Source organism: Dama dama, chromosome 23 (assembly GCF_033118175.1).
Source record: "Dama dama isolate Ldn47 chromosome 23, ASM3311817v1, whole genome shotgun sequence".
Taxonomy (NCBI): Eukaryota; Metazoa; Chordata; class Mammalia; order Artiodactyla; family Cervidae; genus Dama; species Dama dama.
Genome location: NC_083703.1, coordinates 32,485,677 through 32,507,877, shown reverse-complemented (window position 1 = coordinate 32,507,877; position 22,201 = coordinate 32,485,677). Strand labels below are relative to the sequence as shown.

Sequence of the window (22,201 nt, the reverse complement as noted above, 5' to 3'; positions counted from 1 at the left end):
TTCCCCACTTTCTTCAATTTAAGTCTGAATTTGGCAATAAGGGGTTCATGATCTGAGCCACAGTCAGCTCCTGGTTTTGTTTTTGCTGACTGTATAGAGCTTCTCCATCTTTGGCTGCAAAGAATATAATCAATCTGATTTCAGTGTTGGCCCTATGGTGATGTCCATGTGTAGAGTCTTCTCTTGTGTTGTTGGAAGAGGGTGTTTGCTATGACCAGTGCTTTCTCTTGGTGAAACTCTGTTAGCCTTTGCCCTGCTTCATTCCGTACTCCAAGGCCAGATTTGCCTGTTACTCCAGGTGTTTCTTGACTTCCTACTTTTGCATTCCAGTCCCCTATAATGAAAAGGACATCCTTTTTGTGTTTTAATTCTAGCCGGTCTTGTAGGTCTTCATAGAACCGTTCAACTTCAGATTCTTCAGCATTAGTGGCTGGGACATAGGCTTGGATTACCGTGATATTGAATGGTTTGCCTTAGAAACGAACAGAGATCATTCTGTTTTTGAGATTGCATCCAAGTACTGCATTTTGGACTCTTTTGTTGACCATGATGGCTACTGCATTTCTTCTAAGAGATTCCTGCCCACAGTAGTAGATATAATTGTCATCTGAGTTAAATTCACCCATTCCAATCCATTTTAGTTCGCTGATTCCTAGAATGTGAAAGTTCATTCTTGCCATCTCCTGTTTGACCACTTCCAATTTGCCTTGATTCATGGACCTAACATTCCAGATTCCTATGCGATATTGTTCTTTATAGCATCGGACCTTGCTTCTATCACCAGTCACATCCACAACTGGGTATTGTTTTTGCTTTGGCTCCATCCCTTCATTCTCTCTGGAGTTATTTCTCCACTGATCTCCAGTAGCATATTGGGCACCTACCGACCTGAGGAGTTCCTCTTTCAGTATCCTATCATTTTGGCTTTTCATACTGTTCATGGGGTTCTCAAGGCAAGAATACTGAAGTGGTTCGCCATTCCCTTCTCCAGTGGACCGCATTCTGTCAGACCTCTCCAACATGACCCATCCGTCTTGGGTGGTCCCACAAGGCATGGCTTAGTTTCATTTAGTTAAACAAGGCTGTGGTCTCTGAAGAAGAAGATTTAGCTTCGGGACCAGGGACCAGGCTTGATCACTCAAGAGCCTTTGTATAGCAAAGTTTTCTTAAAGTATAAAAAGGGACAGAGAAAGCTTCTGACATAGACATCAGAAGGGAGACAGAAAGTGCCCCCTTTGCTAGTCTTAGCAAGGGAGCTATATACTTTTCAATTGGTTATTAACAATAAATCAAAAGAATGTCTCAAGGCTGTAAAGGTCTTAACAGACCACTCCTACAGTATACACTTTATTTTATTTTATTTTATTTTTTTTGAACCCAGGCATCACTTATCTGGTGTCTGGATTTACTGAGGCTCAGATTCTTTCTGTCTTATCACAGAAAGAATTCAGTGAAAGGCAAAGTGATAGGTAAGAAGTGGATTTTATTTCGAGAAAAACTCATGCCACAAAGTGTGGGCCTTCACAGAGAGCAAGTGAAGCCTCAAAATATGGTGTGGTTAGCTTTTATGGACTGGGTAATTTCTTTTTTTTTTTTAATTCTTTTTTCCTTTATTTATTTATTTATTTTTTCAGTGGGTTTTGTCATACATTGATGTCCTCAAGCAGGATATATTTTTGTTATATAATCATTGGTACAGAATTTAAAGAAAAGCATATCCTTGAGCAAGATGAGTTGTTTTGTTTTGCAATCATCAGTTCTAGGCTTAAAGAAAAAAAAAATTATCGATTTCTTTTCCTTGAGAACTCCAGATTCCAATCTCCTCCTCAAGAGCCCAGGACCTCTTTCGAGACCCTGGATTTCTTATCAACTTTCCTAGGAATTTATTCTCTCAAGAGTGAAGCACTGTGAAAGGAAGTAAGCTGTTTCTAGATTTGGAAATCTGTGCAGTATAGAGGGTCTCCAGTCTTTTCCTGGAGGTGGAAGGGAGTAGATTTCTTTTTGAAACTGGATTGTGTGGATAAAGTTGCTGAAAGCATGACAGAGCAGGATTAGATCATCATCAAGCCAGGGTTTCTTTTCCATTAAATTCTGGGACACAGGTGTCTGGACCACTTGAAAGCCTTGATTCTGTCCATCGGGGACCATGGGCACCCTCTGTGTAAAACAAGAACCTTGAATGCCTCAGTTATATAGAGGGTTTGAAGCATTCACATGTAAAATTTTTTGCAGCCTTGAGTTGTGTCTGGACAGGTTGTCAGCGAGGTGCTACCAGCATTATTTTGGGAACCACTATGTTATTTGGTGCCATTCTGGAAAGCATCCTAAGGGGAAAAGCTCAAAGTCAAGCATTACCCACCCAATGTACTCTAATGTAAATTGCAGAGAAGTGAATGTCAGAAAATGTAAGTTAACGTAAGGTAACAACCTCAGTCCTATCACAGTAAAGTCTCAACTCCTGTTTTCTCATCTCTAAAATAGGAATAATTATATGTTCTACCTTCTTGGTTTTTGTGGGAATCAGATGTCATACTGAATATGCAGTTGCTCTGGAAAGTATAGTGCTTTATAAGGATGGGTTTGTGAATGCCGATCTGGCTGGACATTTACTATGCATTGGAAACGGTAAGCTTTTTGACTTTGTCTACAGGTTCAAATGCTAATCCATAACTGAAACACTCTCACAGACAGTCCCCAAAATAGTTTTGCCAGTTCTCTGAGCAACTTGGCTCAGTTAAGTTGACCGATGAAATTCACTATCACATCCAGGTAATACCATCAGTGTCCTTTGTTTCTTAATGTCTTTTGTTCTTTTCATGCACAAAGGGGGAAATTGCCATGCTCATTATTGTGAGTGCATCTTGTTGACTTTGGAGTCACCAAGGATTAGAATTGACTTTGTTTTTAGGAATGATGGAAAATGGAATAACAGAAATAAAATTTTATTTTGTTTTGTTTGTTCTAAGCATCTCAGCTCTATACTAGCACTGGCTGTTACAAGGATCTTTACCTTGTGGATGAACTGGGAAATGACAAAGAGCATAAATTTATAATTCTGCCATTGACTTATAAAGGCTTAAAGTGTCCCGTTAGTAAGTGACCCAACATAGGCTACAAACATGACATTTTGGATAATTATTCTGATGTTTTTCCTGGGAAGTTATTATGAGTGTTTAGGTGTTTAACATTGACTTTTTCCCCCTCTTTTTTATTTTTATTTTTTCATTGGAATATAATTGCTTTACAATGTTGTGCTATTGTAGTTTCTGCTGCACAACAAAGTTAATATTGATTTTTGATAGTGATTTCCTTAAAAGTGCAAGAAAGGAATGGCTAAATCAATTCTGGTACATTCAGACAATGGAACATGACTCCAGCAATAAAAAGGGACAAGTTACCAACATACACAGCAGCATACATGAATGGCAGAAACATTTATACCAAGTCAAAGAAGCCTTACACAAAAGTGTATATATATATGATATTTAAAATTAATTAAATACAAAAATTTTTATTAGAGTACAGTTGATTTAAAATGTTGTATTAATATGATTATGCTTATATAAATTCTGGAACTGGCAAAACTAATGTTTGGTAAAAAAAAAAAAAAAAAAAAAAAAGATCATTAACAGGGTTGCCTTGAGGTGGGGTTGGGCTGGACGTGGGCTTGGAAGAGTTTGAGGAATTGTTTGGTAGAGTTGGTAATATTCTATATCTTGATAGAGGATTGGGTTACAGGGGTTTCTGCACTTCTCAAACTCATTGAATACATTTGGGATTTTATTGTATGTAAATTCTACCCCCAAATACATAATAATGATATACATGCTGAAGTATTTTGGGGTGAAGTCTACTGATACCTTTAATTTATTTTGAATTGTAATAACTGTAACAGCAAAAGTGAATTGATGGGTAAATACACATTAAGGCAAATACAGTAAAAAAAAAAAAAAATTACTTGTGGAGTCTGTCTGGTCATTATTCAAATGCACATTGTCCAGTTCTTGCAAATTTCCCGTGGATCTGAAAATTTTATAATTGAGAATATAATTTCAGAAAATTTAAAAAAAAATTTTTTTTGGCTGCACCATATGGCTTGTAGTATCTCAGTTCCCTGACCAAGGATTGAACCCAGGCCACAGCATTGAAGGCCCTGAATCCTAACTGGTAGCCCACCAGGGAACTCCAGAAAAAAACTATTTAAAATCCCACGAAGGGTACTCTGCTTAGCGCTTTTGTGTGTGTGTGATGCAGTATTCTTTCAAGCACCAGATATCCTTAGAGAAATTAAATTACTTGTAGACAGTACTTGAGGATCTGTTCCACTGCCTTTCTCAACATGCTTTGTAAGAGATATTTAAAATTATAAACACATAAGGATTTCTGCATTTTCAATATGTCACATGAATTGTAACAAAATTAAATTTACAATTAAAAATACTTAATACCATGTTTTTGATGACACATCATTCCATTTTCAATTTTTTCTTTTGTTCTCTGTGATCTCACTTTTAGAAATAGTAGGGTCTGAAATACAGAGAGGGGTGCTATTTTAATAACATAAGCTAACTTATAAGAACTAACTTGAAAATCTTGATTTTTACAGTTCAAATAATATCATAGCACTGACTTTTCATACCCTGAAAATTATTGGAATCCAAGGTGACTGGAATGTAATTCAAAATGAACAGGACTTCCCTGGTGGTCCAGTGGTTAAGAATTCACTTTGCAATTCAGGGGACACAGGTTCGATCCCATCCCTGGTCAGGAACTAGGATCCCACATGCCACAACTAAAGATACCATGTGCTGCAACTAAGACCTGACACAGCCAAATAAATGAATAAATATTTTTTTAAATGACCATGGTAGACCAGAGTGTTGTATTTTTTCAAAAGAATCAAGTTCAGTAGGAACATATATAAAAGTATACCCTTCAGGACCAAAAACCAATTTAAACATGTGCAGTGTAGAAGAACCAGTTGGGAATCTAGGGTATCAATACCCACTGAGTATTCACTGTTCCTTGTGCTATGATAGGACCTTGTGCTATGATAGGACCTAACTATAATATATATTTTTAAGTAAACAGAGAAATATGTAAATGTTTAAAGATGAACAAGATGACTTTAGTGAAAAACTGGTCTTATGAAAAAAATCTGAGAGAAGAGGAAGTTCTCTAAATGCATCAAGATTGAAAAAGTTCAAGCTTTGCTTGATGGTTACCGTTTTCATTTACATGAAGTGTTTTTGTGGAAAGATTCTGTGAGAAACTAACCAGAGAAGTGGATTTAAGAGAAGAGTGTTCAGTTGTGCAAATGACAGAGTTTCTTGGCTTCAAGGTTGTGAAATTACGATCAAGAGATTATATGGAATCTACATCTCTGGAGAATTACACTTGCAAAATGTAAATTCTGAGTGGTTCTAGATTCACCTGCCAGAAGTTGGAGGTAAGCTCGGATGGTCCCTGAAAGGACCTTTCTGGGTCTGCATTCTGGCAGTAAGGTGTCACTCCACTGGAATAGTTAACAGACATTGCTTGGCTCTAAATTACACTAAATTTTCTCTAAAGAATGGCAGCTTTAAATTCGCCTCACTTAAAAATTCACCCTATTAATGTGCATCAATGCAGTTATGGTTAGCTGTACTGTATTGTATACTTGCAATTTGCTAAGGTAAATCTCAAGTATTCTTACCATAAAAAAAAAGAAAGATGACTATGTGGAGTGATGGGATATGTTATGGTGATGACTGTGCAATATGTATGAGTATCAAAACATGAACATAAACAATTTGCATTTGTGAATTTTTTTTTTTTTTTTTGGCCATGCTGCATGGCTTGCAGGATCTTAGTTCCCTGATCAAGAGATTGAACCCAGGCCCTCTGTCATAGTGTCCTAACCACTGGACCACCAGGGAATTCCCTGAATTTGTAAATTATACTTCAGTGAAACTTGAAAAAAATCACTGTTGAATGGTGCTTCTTTTTGTTGAAGCTGTCTTATAAAAAATGATTACATATTGCTTTGGTGATAGTGTGTGATACTGGTCTTAATTTGATTTCTATACTTTTTAATAAAATAATTAGAAACTATTCTATCATTGTCTTTTTGTTGTTACAACATTATCATGAGAAAGAAGTCTTTATATTTATTTCCTTATTTATTTATTTTTGGCAGCACTGGGTCTTTGTTGCTGTGCAAGGACTTTCTCTAGTTGAGGCAAGCGGGAGTTACTCTCTAGTTGAGTTGCGCAGACTTGCATGGTGGTGGTTTCTTTTGTTGCAGAGCATGGGCTCTAGGGCACGTGGGCTCAATAGTTGTGGCTCCCGGGTTCTAGAGCACAGCTCGATAGTTGTGGCACACGGACTTAGTTGTTCTACGGCATGTGGGATCTTCTTGGAGCAGGGCTTGAGTTCACGTTCAGTGCATTGGCAGGTGGATTCTTAACCACTGGGCCACCAGAGAAGTCCCAAGTCTTTATATGTAAACCATTATATACTCAGTATTTCCTATGGGTGACTCAGTCCCTACCTGAGTGTAAGTACATTAATGTTCTTTGCTATTTTATCCTTGTCCCATCCAGAGCCGGTTAGAATGGAATAAGATAAAAATGTCATCCTTGTGAATGAGGTATCTTCTCTCTGAAAGTCGACACGGCAAAATTCTCTTCTGCATTTTCCATCCTCATCTCTATTTTGGATTTCTTAGTCTTAATCCTTGACTCACTTGTCTCCTTATCCTTTGCAGAGCAAAACTCGCTTCCTGTTGTGATGCTGTTCAAAACTTCATTGTTTCTCAAAACAACACTCCCATCGGGACCAACATGACCTATGAGGTGGAAAGTAAAAGCAAAATCCAAATTAGAGAAAACATTTTTGATATGTTGCCAGTGGTGAGTGAAAATTTCTTGTGGTTTCTTTGTGTCACCATTTAAGGTGGACATTGTCTCAGATGAAGATATAAAAATGGAGGAGTTGATTCATTAAAATGCCACACTCTGATGTGTAAGATACGTACGGTGGTCCATTTTCAGCAGGCAGTTTTGAATCCTTGTGGCTCTGCAGGGAATGGTATTTGTATCTTAAATAGTAAACTCTTCTAGCCCTTGAGTCTTCATGATTCATTCTTGTATGAGACAAAGTATTGGGTTTTCTGCATAGTAATTACCAGGACTTGGGGAGATAACCATTTTTTAGCTGGTTCTTCCACTTGTCGGTTTTGGTGACTAACTCAATTTTTTCACAGAGAAATCTTTGGGAAGTAAATACATTAGAATTCCTGGTTAGTAAACATCACTTCCACTAGACAGGGATTTTTTTTTTAATTTAAAATTTTAAAATTTAAGATGAATTTAGTTTGTGGGAAGCAATCTGAGAAAGATTTAAAATATACATAATTAAGAAACTCAAATTGACAAAGATGACCATAAAAACAAATGGTGAAAGTGATATAGTTAGATATGAAGGAATGACAGATAAGAATGAAAAATATAGCAATGAAATCAATAGTAGAAAAGATAATTTTTATCCTTTTTTTCCTAGTCAGGATTTTTTATCTAGTGTGTTCACTGATGCATCCCAAGTTCCTAGAACGTTTCCCAGTGCATAGATGCATTCATTATATTTTCATTTATTAAACTAAGTAATGATACATTGTCATTACAATATAAATCCAAACTTGGGGGAAATTTTTCTCATGAAGAATATCCCACTGCTAATAAACTATACTTTCAGACATATTTTTATGATTTGATGAAAAGCAGTTAGGCCACGTCAGTGGTCAAAATGGGATCACTTTATATATGCAGTTTACCAACTGTAGAATATTCAGTTCTTACAATTAATTCCATTATGTTGGACATTTGACTTCTTTCGATTGTTTTATTGTCATGTAAGTTGTTCCAGTTTTTTCCAAAAATATTACAATTAAAAGGGAAGTATAGTTTTCTGGGAATGAACAAAATCAATATAAAATGTTAGAGAAAAAATATTGCACATTTTCCAGAAGGGAATGGGGACCAATTCATACAGCATTCTGAAAATCCCCTCATGATTCATTGAAATTACCAATAGCTAAAATGATAGCAACTAAAGATGGCTCAGTGGTCAAGAATCTGCCTACATTATAGAAGACCCAGGTTTGATCCCTGGGTCAGGAAGATCCCCTGGAGAAAGGAATGGCAAACCACTCCAGTATTCTTGCCTGGAGAATTCCATGGACAGAGGAGCCTGGAGGGCTACAGTCTTTGGGGTCACAAAGAGTCGGACTGAGTGACTAACAGTTTCATTTTCAAAGAATATTTATATCCCTTATCAGAGAAGGCCTTGGGGAGGTCCACAGAGAGCAACTCTTTCACCCATGCCATTTTTTCTAGTGTTTTCCTTGCTTTAGGCTGGCCAGAATAGAGGAACAGCAGGTATTTTTTGCTTCTAATTGGCACCTTGAAAAGAATAACTTAACATAAGCTTAATAATTCTGGATGAGATTAACAACAGCATCCATTTTCCAAATTGATGCTGACTTTTTAAAACTGAGGGGAGGAAATTCTGAAGTTAATACAGTAACAACTGCAAAGTGAACTCACTTTTCTGTGTTTCTTCAACATCCTGTCCATGGACATAGCATCCAAAGTTGCTTTCCGCACCCTCACCCTGCTCTCTTCTGCCAGGCACACAGAGAGCAAATCGCAGTGTTAGATGCTTTTGATGAAATGTTGTAACGTCACTTTCTCCAAAAACTCTGCCAAGTAACTTGAAAAGAAACAACAAAGTTGGTTTTCTTTTTTGTGTGTATTTCTCCATTTCATTTTATTTTACTTACTTTTGGTCACACTGCAAAGGCACGCAGGATCTCAGTTCCCTGACCAGGGATCAAACCCATGCCCCCCTGCAGTGAAAGTAATCACTGGACCACCAGGGAAGTCCCCAAATTTGGTTGACAATTGGAATGAGCAACAAGCAGACTGTTGAGTTGCCCAAAGTTGCATTTTATTAGGAGGTTTAAGGGACGTTGAAATTTTCATTTATTTAATCTCTTACTGAACATGAGATCTCAAAACGTGTGGATTTTTTCTTCCTAGTTGACCAAGAAACCAGAGAAAAATATTTATTATATTAAGTGCTTAATTGGAGATAGGTTCCTCTCAGTAATCTCTTCTATTGTACCATAAAGAGCCTATTTACATTCCACCCTATCTGTAAAGTTCAGAATTTACTGTGGTATTGTTTAGTAAACACTGTCTGAAAACATCTCCAGCTGTTAATAGAAGTTCAGTGACTTGCAATAGTCAGAGGTATGTGAGAACCATTCATTAAAGAGCCAGGCATTCTGCTGGGCATCAAAGCCACACAGGGAAATAAGGCACGTCATTTTTTTAAAATGTATTTTAATTAATTGTTTGACCATGCCAAGCAGCATGTGGCATCTTAGTTCCCCAGCCAGGGACTGAACCCATACCCCCTGCAATGAAAGTGTGGGTCCTTAACCACTGAACCATCAGGGAAGCCCCAAGGCACATGCTTAAGTTGACCCTTACCCCTTGAATGAGAGTATCTGTAAGATGACAGTGGACTATGAAACAGACTGCCTGGGTTTGAATCCCAGCTCTGCTGCTCTCTAGCCATTACTGGTTTTTTTTTTTCCCCCATTTATTTTTATTAGTTGGAGGCTAATTACTTTACAGTATTGTAGTGGTTTGTGCCATACATTGACATGAATCAGCCATGGATTTACATGTATTCCCCATCCCGATCCCCCCTCCCACCTCCCTCCCCATCCCATGCCTCTGGGTCTTCCCAGTGCACCAGCCCTGAGCACCCGTCTCATGCATCCAACCTGGGCTGGTTATCTGTTTCACCCTTGATAGCATACTTGTTTCAATGCTATTCTCTCAGAACATCCCACCCTCGCCTTCTCCCAGAGTCCCAAAGTCTGTTCTGTACATCTGTGTCTCTTTTTCTGTGTTGCACATAGGGTTATCGTTACCATCTTTTCTTCTCTGTATCGTTCCAATTTTAGTATATGTGCTGCCGAAGCGAGCACTGTAGCCATTGCTTAAACTCGTGCCTCCATATTCTTTGTAAAATGCTCACAAGGCTGTTGTATGGATTCTATGTGTTAAGTTACAACTCAGAAAAGTGCTTTTCACATAAGAAGCACAATATGATTTTTCATTTTTAGGGACAATCCAGGTGTGCTGAAACAGTTCTCATCACTTCACTTGTTTGGCATCTCCCAATGCAGCATCAGCACAGGGCAGTCAGGTGACTCAGGGTCTGTAGGGCAGCTCAGAAGCACACTGGTCCTGGGGTGTGCTTGTACACCAGACAGGAGGGTTCCCTGACAGCAGCAGTGTAAATACCCCTGTTGTGGTGATTATAGTTTACTACTGGTTTACAACCAGCTGACAAAATCCCTGAATATTTACCAGTTGGTTCCCATGAGCTGGGACAGCTGGGTTCCAACCTGACACTGGGGGTTATACTCAGGTGGCCACTGGGCCAGCAGTCACTCATTGAGAAGTGATGTTCCTCTGGGCAAGTGCAGTGAAAGATGAGGGGGAATGAAAAGTAATAAACATACTCCCTGCCCCTTAAGTACCTACGTTCACATTCTAGAGACAAAACAGGTGAATCAGGACCTTGCGTTGTGGAAGTCTGTGCTGACATCCTTGCTGCTGATTAAGGTCACAGCATGACTTCCAGAAAAGTGACCAGCAGAGGCCAACAACACTGTCCAATTGACCAGTTATTTTCATACTGTGAAGGATTTGGTCATAGTGAAGGGTCTTTGGGGATTGGCCAGTTGGACCCTTGGAGGAAACAAAAATGGTTCTGGTCTTGGAAATGAATTTGAAATAAATCAGCACAGAGTGACTAGACTTCCTCAAAGCACCGTGGCTGATCATTCATGGAGACAGCAGGTGTAAATTTCCTGTCATCACTGAGCCTGAAGATCTCACTATTTAAGAAGCACAGAGAACTTTTGCTAAATCAACTGTTAATTTTATGGCCAAGAGTAGAGAATTTAATGCAACTTTATAATTGCTTTATTTTTGGCTGAAAATTTTGGCTGTTTGTTGGAAAGACCCATGTGAAATTTTGTCATCCTCAATTTATTTACTTAGTTATGGGACATAAAATACATTAAAGTACCTTTTAAAAGTAAATGTATTATATATAGTATTTTTAGATTATATTGTATATGATATGCTATGTATTCCTCTTAAGGTAAATGAAACTCAGGTTTACAGGATTTCTTTTTTTTTTAATTAATTAATCTGTTTATTTTTGGCTGTGCTGTGTATCTTCATTGTTTCGCCCTGGCTTTCTCTAGTTACGGCAAGTGGGGACTACCCTCTAGAGATGCACGGGCTTCCCATTGCGGTGGCTTGTCTTGTGCAGCCCAGGCTCCGGGCTCACGGGCTTCAGTAGTCACAGCTCACAGGCTCTAGAGGGCGCAGGCTTCAGTAGTCACAGCTCACAGGCTCTAGAGGGCGCAGGCTTCAGTAGTCACAGCTCACAGGCTCTAGAGGGCGCAGGCTTCAGTAGTCACAGCTCACAGGCTCTAGAGGGCGCAGGCTTCAGTAGTTAGAGCTCACAGGCTCTAGAGGGCGCAGGCTTCAGTAGTCACAGCTCACAGGCTCTAGAGGGCGCAGGCTTCAGTAGTCACAGCTCACAGGCTCTAGAGGGCGCAGGCTTCAGTAGTTAGAGCTCACAGGCTCGAGAGGGCGCAGGCTTCAGTAGTCACAGCTCACAGGCTCGAGAGGGCGCAGGCTTCAGTAGTTGTGGTGCACAGGCTTAGTTGCTCCATGCCAAATGGAATCTTCCCAGCAGGGATCGAGGCCGTATTCCCTGACCACCAGGGAACTCCTACAGGATATCTTATGATTAGTCAGAAGTTGATTAACATTCTATGGTATTGCTTCTTGTTCTTTTTCTTTCCTTAGTATATGTAAAACTTCAGCTACTTGAATTAAGCTGATGATGTTTATGGTTCTAAAACTGAAGATATTTATGGCAATTTTTCCCTTTCTCTTGATAGTTTCAGCCTTTTGTGGGATACTCTTTTAATCAGTGCGCAGTGGTTGGAAACGGGGGGATTCTGAATCAGTCTCTCTGTGGAGCTGAAATCGATAAATCTGACTTCGTTTTTAGGTAAGTACTGTCAAATTGTCTTTTTTTTAAATCCAAGATCAGTTGAATATTTTAAAGGAATAGTCTAAAGATATTCTGTTTAAATTTTGATCTTTGAACTTTGTTGCTTAAGCCTACAATTTATCTGGTGTGTTTTCTGATGTGTTAAATGGATCATGAGTTCCTTTGAATGTTGATACCAGAAAGATAAAACTGTGCTATGCTCACTAAACTTTCCAAAAACCCTGTATGAAATCATGGTGAAAGAGATCTTCACTGAAGGACTTGTCAGAGCCTTCAGTGTATCAAGGATAACTTTTTTTTTTCTTAAACAGCATTTCAAGAAAACTTTGTTTTCAGGTAATCCTTGTGAAAATGCTGACTTCGATTTTGTATAGCTGTACAACATCATTGTTTATTTAGGTTTCTGGCCTGAAATTTAAGGGGGAAAAAATGTGGCTTGTAAAATTCTGATCTTTTAAAATGTTTATATCTCAGTACAAGCTAGCTTGCCAAAAACAGAAACAAAGTGGTTTCTATGTGTTTCTGAACTAATAAGAAAAACCAGAGAGCATCTCCACTTTCAGAACATGATGGAAAGATAGATGATTCATCCTTGTGAGGATGGATTTCAATTGAAATGTACCTTTTCGTAAAGTTGAAATCTGTTTCTTCCTATTTCATGAGCACTGATTGCATGCATCAGAGGAAGATCCTTTTGATCTTTATTGATTTAACACTGCCCTTTTTATTAGCACATGAAAAGGAAAGACAATTTTGAATCAGGAGCTCCCCCTCATTTTAATCTCGTTTAGAATTTTATGCTGAAAGTAATGACAGAACAGACCTAGCAGTCCAACAATTATTGTGTTCCTCATGATGAATGTGGAAATGGTGAATACCTGCATGATTTAGCCATTTTGTTAAAGTACTCAGTATGGAAAAGCCAGGGGGAAAATAAATAATTCTTCTCATAATAGACTTTTTATAGACTGAAAACTCCCAAAACATCTGGGGTGAATATTATGCCTAAATATCCATTTTACTTTATAGCAGGTATAAGAAATACAAGTTTAGGTTTAAAAAAAAAAATACAAGTGTAGGTTTAACAAGCAGAAAAAAACAACAGCAACTCAACAGCTACTTAATTTATAACTCTGAAATAAATGTATATATTCTAGATTCTGCATTTGCTGATGCCAAGTATTTTTCTGAATAGAGAGTTCATTTTGAAGTTAACCTTCCAAACAGAAAGGTCAGGTGGGGGCTATACATAGTTGATGTCATTAAAATTTATTTAATGTTTAAGCCTATATTGATTTTGGCCATTCATGTTTCATAGTTTATAGAACCATCTGGAAACTGCTTGTGATTATTTTTCATTTCAGAAGATTGGGAGCTGTCGATTAAAAGTGTAAGGAACAAGAATAGGTGTTGAGTGGCTTCACTGTACTATATATATGCACTACACAATATTCCCCCATGGGTCTCCAGTGATATCATATTCAAAATCATTTTTGAGTCTTCAAAAGGATATGAAGTGGTTATGTTCTAGAAAGTAGATTTATTACAGGAAGTCCACTAATGAAGTTATTTCTGTGGCCTGTTATCTATGATTAATATTTGTGTTTTCCAAAGTGCCATCTTTGTTTTAGGATGTATCTTTTTTATCAGTGAGGGAAGTACATGTTTCATTTATTCATATATTTCACAGAGGATGAAATAGATTATTTTAACCTCAGGAGCATTGCAGAACACAGTCAAATTTAAACAGCTTTCCTCAGAGATGCTCCCTTTGTATATATAACTTTAAAGAAATGGTCTACTTGAAATTCTGTAAATGATACTTAGGGAATCGTAACCAACTTTCCCTTTTTTTGTGACAAGAATATGCTTACTCAAAATTACAATTCTTAATTTGTTTTACAATTTAAAAACCAATTAGTACTCAAAAGAGGATGAGAACATCAATATGAAAGCATCATTATAAGAACATTAGAGCTTTATTTATTAACAGCTTAATTTGGTGGAAAAACTATCCACATGGGAATTAGGAAATTTTTAATTTTTTATATACGCTTTGCTTCTGGCACCCATTATAACCATAATGACAATGCCTCAGTTTTTAAAAGTTTGTAAATTGACAATGGTACCTAACAGAAGCCAAAGATATTAAGAAAAGGTGGCAAGAATACACAGAAGAACTATAATAAAAAGATCTTAATGACCCAAATAACCCCAATGGTGTGATCACTCACCTAGAGCCAGATATCCTGGAATCCAAAGTCAAGTGGACCTTAGGAGACACCACTATGAACAAAGCTAGTGGAGGTGATGGAATTCCAGCTGAGCTATTTCAGTTCCTAAAAGATGATGCTGTGAAAGTGCTGCCCTCAGTGTGCCGGCAAATTTGGAAGACTCAGCAGTGGCCACAGGACTGGGAAAGGTCAGTTTTCACTCCAATCCCAAAGAAAGGCAATGCCAAAAAATATTCAAACTACTGCACAATTGCACTCATCTCACATGCTAGCAAAGTAATGCTCAAAATTCTCTAAGCATGGCTTCAACAGTACATGAACTGAGAACTTCCAGATGTTCAAGCTGGATTTAGAAAAGGCAAAGGTACCAGAGATCAAATTGCCAACCTCCTTTGGGTTATTGAAAAAGCAAGAGAGTTCCAGAAAAACATCTACTTCTGCTTTATTGACTACGCAAAAGGTTTTAACTGTGTGAATCACAACAAACTGTGAAAAATTCTTAAAGATGTGGGGATACCAGACCACCTTACCTGCCTCCTGAGAAATCTGTATACAGGTCAAGAAGCAACAGTTAGAAACAGACGTGGAACAATAAACTGGTTCCAAATTGGGAAAGGAGTATGTAAAAGCTGTATATTGTCAACCTGTTTATTTAACTTATGTGCAGAGTACATCATGCACAATGCCAGGCTGGATGAAGCAAAAGCTGGAATCAAGATTTCAGGGAGAAATATCAATAACTTTAGATATGCAGATGCCACCACCCTGATGGCAGAAAGTGAAGAGGGACTGAGGAGTCTCTTGATGAAAGTGTAAGAAGAGAGTGAAAAAGCTGGCTTAAAACTCAGCATTCAAAAAACTAAGATCATGGCATCCAGTCCCATCACTTTATGGCAAATAGATAGGTATCAATGGAAACAGTGAGAGACTTTATTTTCTTGGGCTCCAAAATCACTGCAGATGGTGACTGCAGCCATGAAATTAAAAGACCCTTGTTCCTTGGAAGAAAAGCTGTGATCAACCTAGATAGCACATTAAAAAGCAAAGACATTACTTTGCCAACAAAGGTCCATCTAGTCAAAGTTACGGTTTTTCTAGTAGTCATGTGTGGATGTGAGAGTTGGACCATAAAGAAAGCTGAGTGCTGAAGAATTGATGCTTTTGAACTGTGGTGTTGGAGAAGACTTTTGAGAGTCCTTTGGGCTGCAAGGAGATCAAACCAGTCAATCCTAAAGGAAATCAGCCTTGAATATTCATTAGAAGGACTGATGCTGAAGCTGAAGCTCCAATACTTTGGCTACCTGATGAGAAGAACTGACTCACTGGAAAAGACTCTGATGCTGGGAAAGATTGAAGGCAGGAGAAGGGGACAACAGAAGATGAGATGGTTGGATGGCATCACTGACTTGATGGACAAGAGTTTGAGCAAGCTTCAGGAGTTGGTGATGCACAGGGAAGCCTGGCGTGCTGTGGTCCATGGGATCGCAGAGTTGGACACGATTGAATAACTGAACTGAACTGACCACCATGGAAATCTAATTAATATGAATAATTTTTTAAAAAGGATTGCGAACTCTTCAAATGCTAGACAAGGTATAATTGTCACTTCTAGTTCTGTCACTGAAAGCATTTATCAGATTCTTATGTTTTATCCAATATTGAAATGCCAACTAAGAGTTTGTTGCTATTGTTGTGTAGTCACTAAGTCATGTCTGACTCTTCTGCAACCCCATAGACTGTAGCCTGCCAGGGTATAGGATTTTCCAGCAAGAATATTGGAGTGGGTTGTCATTTCCTTCTCCAAGGGGTCTTCCCAACCCAGGGATCAAACCTGTGTCTGAATTCTGTACTTATTAAATATTTTTGATGGAAATCAGATGAATTCTGAGACTCTTTAAGCAGTAATTTTCTTCAATAAAATGAGAATGGTCACATGCATATGTGTGGATGTACTTTTTTTTGAAAGTTACATTTTGAGAATATTTTGTCTTCCAAATTTCAGGTGTAATCTCCCCCCAACCACAGGAAATGTTACCAATGATGTTGGCACTAAAACCAACCTGGTGACTCTAAATCCCAGTATTATAAAGCTAAGGTAAGTCCCTCCAAGTTACGTAACTGTTTCAAGACCACTTTTTTATTACTTAACTTGTTTTATTATTTAACCTGTCTGAGCCCTAATCTTGCTGCTGAGACTGACTGGAATGGCTTTGTAAGGAAAATACATAAGAATATATTAGTAATTTAGGTTGTGGCTCATAAGAGGTATGTCTGGTTGTACTTCTAATGTCATAAGTCAAGGGTTGCTAATCAAAACAGAACTTACTTATCTCTTCATGTTTTGCACCAGTACTGAAGTTTTTAAAAAATTATTTCCCTTCAGAATTTTAATGTTACTGTTTTGTCTTGATAAAACTTTCTTAAAAAAAAAACTTAGTCTACTTAGAAGCTTCAGAGAGTAAGCCTTAGAAGAACCTGACAAAATTGTCAGGGCACTTTGGGCAGCTTATTACTAAAAAATAATTCCCATATTTTCTTTTCCACAGTGTCACTACTATGAAATAATTGGCTGTTTAATAAAAATCCCATTAAAAGTGAAAGTGTTAGTATCTCAGTTGTGTCCGATTCTTTGCGACCCCGTGGACTGTAGCCTGCCACACTCCTCTGTCCATGGGATTCTCCAGACAAGAATACTGGAGTGGGTAGCCATTCTCTTCTTCAGGGGATGTTTCTGATCCAGGGGTCAAACCCCGGTCTCCTGCATTGCAGGCAGATTCTTTACTGTCTGAGCCCCCAAGGAAGCCCCAAAATCCCATACTTAGTTTTATTCAGTTGTTTTCATCCAAAGTGATATTAATAATTGTTATTAGTAGAATATATCCCTCAAATAGTTCTAGTATGGCTTAAGAGAATATAAAATATTGTACCTGTCTCCCCAGAGTTTATTTTCTAAACACATGCGCTTAGGTATACCAGTGTATCTACTGAGGCATTATTTAAATTTAACACATATCATGGTCCATGGAAGAAATTTAAAATGCATATGTGTGTGTGTGTATGCATATAGATATTTTAGGTTTTCTAAAGCAGAGATCCCCAGCCTCTGGATCTAATGCCTAATGATCTGAGGTGAAACTGATAAAATAATAATAGAAATAAAGTACACAATAAAGATACTGCACTTGAATCATCCCCAAACCACCCCCATCTCCCAGTTCATAGAAAAATTATCTTCTGTGAAACCAGTCCCTGGTGCCATAAAGGTTGGGGACTGCTGTTCTAGAGGAAGTTGTTATTTTATAATAATATGTATACTTGCATACAGCTCAATGAATTTTTTTAAATGTACAGATATTTTAAGAGTGTGCTATGTTTGAGAAAATGTGTCAGTATGATACATTTGGAAGGTGTTTCAGCATTAAAAAGCAACCTCAGGAAAAAATTACTGAGTTTGAAGATAAAATAATTTTTAAAAATGTATGTCCAGCAAGGATATTGCTCTGTAAGAAGGTAGAAATGAAAGAATAGATATGCCAAGAAAGAAATGGAGACCTAACCCTTGATATTTATTATACAAGATGCTTACTTAACCCTAATTTCTCTGAATCTTCTGTTTGTCTCTTTTATATACAGTGACATAACTGGTTCTGTTTTTTGGTCAGTGGTGAATTCAGCTTCATGTTACCCAAACTGTTCCTTTGATGATTATTGTTAAAATCACAATGTTTTAAAAATTTGGCAGATATGGGAACTTAAAGGAAAAGAAAGCAATATTTCTGGAGGACGTTGCAGCCTATGGAGATGCTTTCGTCCTTCTGCCTGCGTTTTCCTTCAGGGCCAATACTGCGGCCTCTTTTAAGGTGTACTACACACTGAAGGAATCTAAAGCAAGACAAAAGGTTTTATTTTTCCATCCCAAGTACCTGAAAAACCTTGCACTCTTCTGGAGGACTAAAGGTGTGACCGAATATCGCCTGTCCTCCGGCTTGATGATCACAAGCGTGGCAGTCGAGCTGTGTGAGAACGTGAAGCTGTATGGATTCTGGCCCTTCTCTAGAACTGGAGAGAACATGCCTGTCAGCCATCACTACTACGACAATGAGTTACCTAAACGCGGTTTCCATGAGATGCCCAAAGAGTATAAACAAATTCTCCAGCTTCACGTGAAAGGCATCCTCAAGTTACAGTTTAGTAAATGTGAAACAGCCTGAATGCCTTTAAATGGGCATCATGTTCACATAATGCAGTTGGTGAGTAACAATATTCCCAAACACCGAGAGAGAGGGTTGTAGGGTTTCATAGGAAGAGTCCCAAAATTTGGTTGGCTCCATGCTCCACACTATGTTTGCAACCTTAGCAACTCATTACTGATCTTCAGTTTCTCTTCCTATAAAATGGGGATCATGAAATCTAACTCATATTAGGAAAATGTGATCATCTATGAAATCTTTTGGCAAGTATTTGGTGTGAGGTAGGGACTCTAAGAATATTTCTTTGTTGATATTTTTAACAACCATTTTCACCCTCACCAGAGATATTAAAAGGTAGGCTGTCTTAAAGACTCTGTTTGGAGAGAATAGCTGAGTTGCCAAGTACCACTGCAATTCTTTCTCTGGCAGGAATCTCTATTATCCATAAAATCTTTCCTGCCTTTCTTCCTATCTTAAAAAGTGCATATAAGAAAATTGTTTACTTAAACAAAAAGCCTTTTGTTATTCAGGAATGACTCCTTATGCTTCTGATTACATTCACTTGTGTCTTGAACTGCACTGATGTAGTGGCTGGATTTAGGCCAATTCTTTTCCTCTTTTACATTTAAAAATCACTCTTTAACATACCTATATTTACTCCTTCAAGGGCAGTTACAATTTTTCTTATCTGTTGTCTTGTCTGTGGGGAATAGCTGGTTCATGCTGACCCTTTCCCACGCTCTGTGAGAGAGAGATAAAAATGACTTAAGGCCTGCAGGAAGGAAGAGTTGCGTTTTGTAAACACATTGATGTGCGTTTTGTAAACACATTGATGTGCGTTTTGTAAACACATTGATGTGCATTTTGTAAACACATTGATGTGCGTTTTGTAAACACATTGTGCTCAATGTTCACTAAAGCTTTGAGGAGACAGTACTGTGAGGAATGAAACAAGAATGATTCAATAGATTTCAGTGAAATCTATTTCAGAGAAGAGGTGCTTTCTGAATTAAACCTAGTAAAGGAGGAAGGCTTCACCATATGAAGAAGAATCTAGGTAGAGGAAATTTGATTGGAGAGAAAGCAGTCCCCTTGATTCCGGTTGAAGTTATTTGAGGGTAGAGCATGGTCTTTGCCCGCCAGACTTCCACGTGATGGTGGGATAGATAGCCCACGGGGGTGGTGGGTTGGACCCACATCTGTGAAATGGGAATAATACCAAGCTGATTGATTTCATAGGAAAGTCGTAAAAACTAAAGCCCAGAGAAACTTAATTCTCAGCAAGGAAAGGTGTACGTTTACATGAGAACTAAGACTAATCATTTAAACACCAATATGAAATAAAGCTTAAGGAGACATTGAATACTAGCATTTTCACTACACTCCCTTATGTTATGATGATACATGTTTATGTAGTTTATCCCTGCAGCTATTGAATAAGTTATTTGACTTAAATAAGTAATTACGTGCACACTTTCCTACTCATTTTTGTACCAGTGTGAGAAGAGCAGAAATGGACAGCACGACAAATTCATTATGAATATAATTCTGAATTCTTAACTTAGCCAGATTACTGTTTTATTCAACATTCACTTGTAAGAACACTCTGCTGCCAACTGCTTATTTTGCAAAACTAATCTTTAATTTTTAGTTTGATTGTAGTTGACTTTTGTGATACTTTTCTTAATTCACGTTCTCATTTGTTCTTCTATAGCAAATGAAACCTATTACCTCCATAAATTGGTTTAAAAGTTCATATATAAATATTTTCTAAAAGAACCATGCTTTTAGTTGCATAGAGTCTAATTCATGTATCTTTTTGTAGCAATGAATAAATGACTGTTTTCTACTGCTTCTAATGGGTTTAATTAGTTTTTAAAAATCTGCTAGCAGGATTGGTAATGTCTCTATCATGTTATTAGCAGTGATTATGAAAAATAGATCGGAACACTCTAGTATTTTATAGTTTAGTAAAATGTTTTCCTCAAAATGTTTTCTGCTGGGTAGAAACTTCAACTTTGCTTTTTGATGACACTGAAAATACATGATTGATAAGTAAAAATAATAGAATATATTGAAATAAATCATCAAATATACGACATGGAGAATTTATAAGTTATTCTAATAAAAATCACATATGATTAGGACATTTAGAGCTTACTTAAGTTTTTCCTATTTTAACTTTGGATGTTTTGTCTAGAATATTAAAACAGAATTTTCAGTGTCACTGATAAGAATTTTGGAAATACTCAAAATAGTGTGAAAGCAAGGAGCATTGTCCCACAGATACCCATGTTCCAGTAAAATGTCAGTAGAAAAACCTTTAGGTTGTGGAGGACATGGTATATCTTTTGCCATGAACACAACCGAAGTTGCTTTCTTGTTTCACATCTGCATTAACGTTTGTGTTGCCAGCCTCAAAACATGTTGGTGTTTTACAGCCATCCTACCTGGATTTACATTAGCCAAAACTAAGGTCTCAAACAACATGTATGTTGTTTGTATTGATTCCTGAGTTGGTCTGAGTTGTTGTGAAATCACAAGAGCTTGTAGTTACCTGCCCTTGTCTGAAACTCTCTTCACTTCTCTAGTGTCCTCAGAGTTGTCCTCAGAAATAAATGGGGTGGGAGGATGGAGTTCACGTGACATTATCAAAATTCATGTTCTGTTATACTTTTGTTGTTATTGTTCAGGCGCTAAGTCGTTTCTGACTATTGTCTTGCATTGGTAGGCAGGTTCTTTACCACTGAGCCACTAGCGAAACCCCTTATTATACTTTAGAAAGTTTTAAAAAATCCGTTTTGGAACAGTAGGATGTTACTGGAGCATCACAATGGAACACATAGAAGATCATCATCTGCCAGGAAATGTTATCATGTAATCTATCAGCTGTGTGAATTGGAAATCATAATAACAATTTTTGTTATGTAATGGTGAGCTATTACATATGTTTCACCAAGATCCAAACAAAAAGAGAAACTCTGAACTCCATTCTATAGATTTAGTGATTCACCAAGTCTGACGTGACACTCTCAAGAAATCGCTGGATGTAATGAACACTTGTTAGATGAGTGAGTTTGATCTGCTCTTAAATTTCAGGTACATCCATAGGCATGGAAAACAAAGTCAGTACTGGTGCTAGCCATTACCAAACCTTAGTTAGGACTCCAACTCATAATACTGTCTGCTCCCAGTTTCTAAGGGAAATACTGACTTGGTTGATTTCATTTTCTACTTGTTGTTTAGCATCATGGGGCAATGTAAATGAGTAATAAGAGCCCAAAATAATTTCTATCAAAATCCAAGGGTAAAGGCAGAAATATTTATTTAAGCACAGAAGAATGCTGTATGGTCCCTGGGAAGGATTCCATGAATAACTGCATGGAGTTAAATTTTACACAATGTAATAGTCCTTGAAGTCTCTGCTGTTTTTCCCTACTAACAAAAGGCAAGATAGATCATGACTTTCATGAAAGAAGATTTCCTTCTGCATATAAATTCCAACCCAGTAAATATGTGGGCACTCAGCCAGATAATCAGCCAAGGACATTTTTTTTGAGGACTTACTATGTATAGAATACTGGAATAAGCTATAAATCAAACCTGTTTGGGGCAAGA

The 22,201-nt window shown here is 37.6% G+C and overlaps 1 protein-coding gene across 1 annotated transcript in view; it reads left to right on the top strand.

Annotated features, from left to right (window-relative positions):
• The window catches only part of ST8SIA6 (ST8 alpha-N-acetyl-neuraminide alpha-2,8-sialyltransferase 6), a 147,298-nt gene extending 126,694 nt beyond the window's left edge, over positions 1–20,604 (top strand). Inside the window, exons 5-8 of the mRNA XM_061125736.1 lie at positions 6,749–6,893; positions 12,044–12,156; positions 16,396–16,488; positions 18,136–20,604. Coding sequence (XP_060981719.1) covers positions 6,749–6,893; positions 12,044–12,156; positions 16,396–16,488; positions 18,136–18,604 — 820 coding nt within the window. The 3' untranslated portion in view covers positions 18,605–20,604. The remainder of the gene's footprint in view (positions 1–6,748; positions 6,894–12,043; positions 12,157–16,395; positions 16,489–18,135) is intronic.
• Positions 20,605–22,201: the final 1,597 nt, after the last annotated feature.